The sequence below is a fragment of the Phoca vitulina genome, unplaced genomic scaffold (assembly GCF_004348235.1).
Source record: "Phoca vitulina isolate PV1807 unplaced genomic scaffold, GSC_HSeal_1.0 scaffold10, whole genome shotgun sequence".
In the NCBI taxonomy this organism is placed as follows: domain Eukaryota; kingdom Metazoa; phylum Chordata; class Mammalia; order Carnivora; family Phocidae; genus Phoca; species Phoca vitulina.
The window spans coordinates 22,294,457-22,294,958 of NW_022589713.1; the positions used below are offsets into that span (position 1 = coordinate 22,294,457).

The 502-nt window shown below is 72.3% G+C and overlaps 1 protein-coding gene across 1 annotated transcript in view; it reads left to right on the plus strand.

Moving 5' to 3' along the window:
- Nucleotides 1-269: 269 nt before the first annotated feature.
- Nucleotides 270-502, plus strand: part of RYK (receptor like tyrosine kinase) — a 98,243-nt gene continuing 98,010 nt past the window's right edge. The window contains exon 1 of the mRNA XM_032409167.1: nucleotides 270-455. Within this exon, the coding sequence (XP_032265058.1) occupies nucleotides 270-455 (186 nt within the window). The remainder of the gene's footprint in view (nucleotides 456-502) is intronic.

Sequence of the window (502 nt, forward strand, 5' to 3'; positions counted from 1 at the left end):
AAAAGCAGGTTTCTCTTTTGCTACCAGAGCGGCCGCATCAGGCATTATCCTGGATCTGGGGAGCCTATTCAGCGGCAGCTGCGGCCCGGGCCTGCCTGCCTGGACTGTGTCGCGGGGAGCCGGTGTGTTACAGACAATAGACAAGCAAACATCAGGCTGGTGACAACGTGGGACGGGGTCCCTTTAAAGGGTGCCCAGGGAGCCCTCAGCCGGCGGCAGCACTTGAAATCCAAAGCGCTCCCAGCCTGGCCGCGGCCAGCACGGAGCGGATGGTGCGTGCGTGCGCGATCTCGGGGCGGCGGCGGCGCGCACGGGCGCGCCTCCGCGGCCAGCCCCCTGCAGTGGACGATGCCGCCGAAGCGGCGGCGGCGGCGCGCTCCGGCGGTCTGAAGCGGCGTCCGGCTGCCACGGGCCGGCGGCGCGATGAGCTGGGCGGCCGCCCCCGGCTCGGGGCTGTGAGGGGCTCGGGGCCGGGGGTGGGTGGCGGCGGCGCGGCGGGCGG